This window comes from Anomaloglossus baeobatrachus, chromosome 4 (genome assembly GCF_048569485.1).
Source record: "Anomaloglossus baeobatrachus isolate aAnoBae1 chromosome 4, aAnoBae1.hap1, whole genome shotgun sequence".
Classification (NCBI taxonomy): domain Eukaryota; kingdom Metazoa; phylum Chordata; class Amphibia; order Anura; family Aromobatidae; genus Anomaloglossus; species Anomaloglossus baeobatrachus.
Window position 1 is genome coordinate 685,600,849 of NC_134356.1, and position 2,344 is coordinate 685,603,192.

Here is a 2,344-nt window from a genome sequence, read left to right on the forward strand (position 1 = left end):
TGTTTTTCGAATCTTGGCCTTCTCTTTGAGCAGAGCGCCATTTAAGAGTTTAAAAACGTATAGGCTAGCCAGTGTTTCCTGGGCAAAAGTATCCAAACTTGACTCATAAAAGATCACGCGAACCAGAATTCAAGTGCCACCAACTAGAGGTAGCAATCTCCATGCGCTGACCGGACAATCTTCTCAAGGATGAACTTTAACCCAGACCTGAGTTGAAGGCCTCTCACCCAGCCAACTGGTCTACAATGGGGCAACGATGTTGGCAAGAGCCCAGTTTGGAGATCATTTTGGTTTCATTATATCATGTTCGAAGAATAGTTGAAGGTTCAAGCTTGACTTCTTGAGTTGCCAACTCCAATAGATGACATTTAAGACTCTGTTTTCTTTTCCAGCAGATATTTTGATTTCTAAAACTGAAAATACTGTATATGATCAATATCATTTTTCATTTTTTTTCTTTGTTTAGTTGCCAATTTTTTTTCATTTTTTTTATTTTTTATTACACTGCTTATTTCTACTCGGAATGAACAAGTATATGAACGTTGCAAAACATGCTTGCATTTCTTGATTCCTTAAGCTGTAGATTATGGGATTGAATAAAGGAGTTAATACAGTGTAAAAAAGAGAGAGGATTTTGTTGACTTCCACAGAGCGCTGTTTGGAAGGAACCAAGTAAATGATGAGTATTGTTCCAAAGTATATACAGACAGAGGCCAGATGTGAGCTACAAGTGGAAAAAGCCTTCTTCCTCCCAGTCTCTGATGGTATCGAGACAATAGTGTAAAATATGGAAACATAACTTAAGATAATGAGCACAAAAGGAAGGATACCCATTAACATGGCATATACTAGAACTTCTACCTGCAACAGTGAGGTGTCAGATGAAGACAACTGTAAAATGGGTTCTACATCACAGAAAAAATGATCAACTGTATTTGCACCACAGAACTGTAGGTTTGATATTGTTAGCACTATTATACACATTCCTATAAAGCCAGAAAGCCAAGCCCAGACCACCAGATGAATGCAGGTCTTGAAATTCATAATGGAAGAATATCTCAAGGGGTTACAGATGGCTAAAAATCGATCAAAAGCCATTACTGTAAGAAGAAGGCACTCGGCGCTCCCGGAAGATGTGTAAATATAGAACTGGATAATGCAACCATTCCAGGAGATTGTCCCTCCATCGTTCCACATGACGTAGATCATATTAGGCATGATGTTGGCTGTGAAAATAACTTCACAAGAGGAAAGGTTACAGAGGAAAAAGTACATGGGAGAGCTGAGCCTTGGGCTTGTGGCAATCAAGCCAATTATTAAGAAGTTCCCAGCCAGAATGATGATGTATGTTAGAAGACACATGAGGAGAACGATGGGCTTCACCAAGTGGAGATGTCCAAATCCCAGAAGGACCAGTTCTGTCGGTACTGTCTGGTTCTCTCTGCACATTCTCTGTTTCAATGTAATAAGATATTATTGAAACTCCATCTATTATATAAAGCTGAGTGTATGTATGTATATATATGTGTGTGTGTGTGTGTGTGTGTCTCCACTCAAGGAATCCTCACCGTCTCATGTACAATCACATAATTTTGCACAGACACCACATTTGACTCAGGGAATGTCATAGACTATATTTTGATGGGAACTTTAACCTCGCGCTTTACAGTTATTTGCCAAAAAACCTGCCTCCATGAAAGTCAATGGAGCTGAGAGTCTCAATGCAGCCAGAACTTCAGAAGAATGTTAGCGTTTCACAATGCGCAGCCAAACCCTTGAATGGAATGTTGGTGTGTCACAATGCAGACAGGGAAAGAGACAGATAGGGAAAGACAGGGAAAGAGGGAAAGAGACAGACAGGGAAAGGGATAGACAGGGAAAGAGACAGACAAGGAGAGACAGGGAAAGAGAGAAAGAGATAGACAGAGAGACAGACAGAGAGACAGTTACTATCCCGGGCAACACTGAATTCTACAGCTAGTATTCTATAAATTTAAAGAGGCCCAACCACCATGATTTTCCTGTATAAACTAAAGCCAGTTCTATCCTGGTGCTATCATGCTGATTCTAACCATACTTTTAGTTGTGAGATCGGATGTACAGTGGGTACGGAAAGTTATCAGACCCCTTGAAATCATGGAGAGTTTTGAGCAGGGGCTTAACAATAGCAGTCACAGAGGTCGCACCCACAACCAGGGGTGGAGGGGGCATGCAGACCCCAGCATTTATTTCTACAGGATATGTGACTCAGGATGCACATCCAGCTCAATCCCAATAGAGACCGACAGCTGTTGTCTGCGTGCACATGACTGGGGGTGCATAGCAGTGACATCTTGCCTCACCA

The 2,344-nt window shown here is 41.3% G+C and overlaps 1 protein-coding gene across 1 annotated transcript; it reads right to left on the minus strand.

Annotated features, from left to right (window-relative positions):
* Window positions 1–489: 489 nt before the first annotated feature.
* LOC142302834 (olfactory receptor 10A7-like) lies at window positions 490–1,449 on the minus strand. Its single transcript, XM_075343946.1, has one exon. It carries the CDS (start codon window positions 1,447–1,449, stop codon window positions 490–492), a length of 960 nt encoding a protein of 319 aa, XP_075200061.1.
* Window positions 1,450–2,344: the final 895 nt, after the last annotated feature.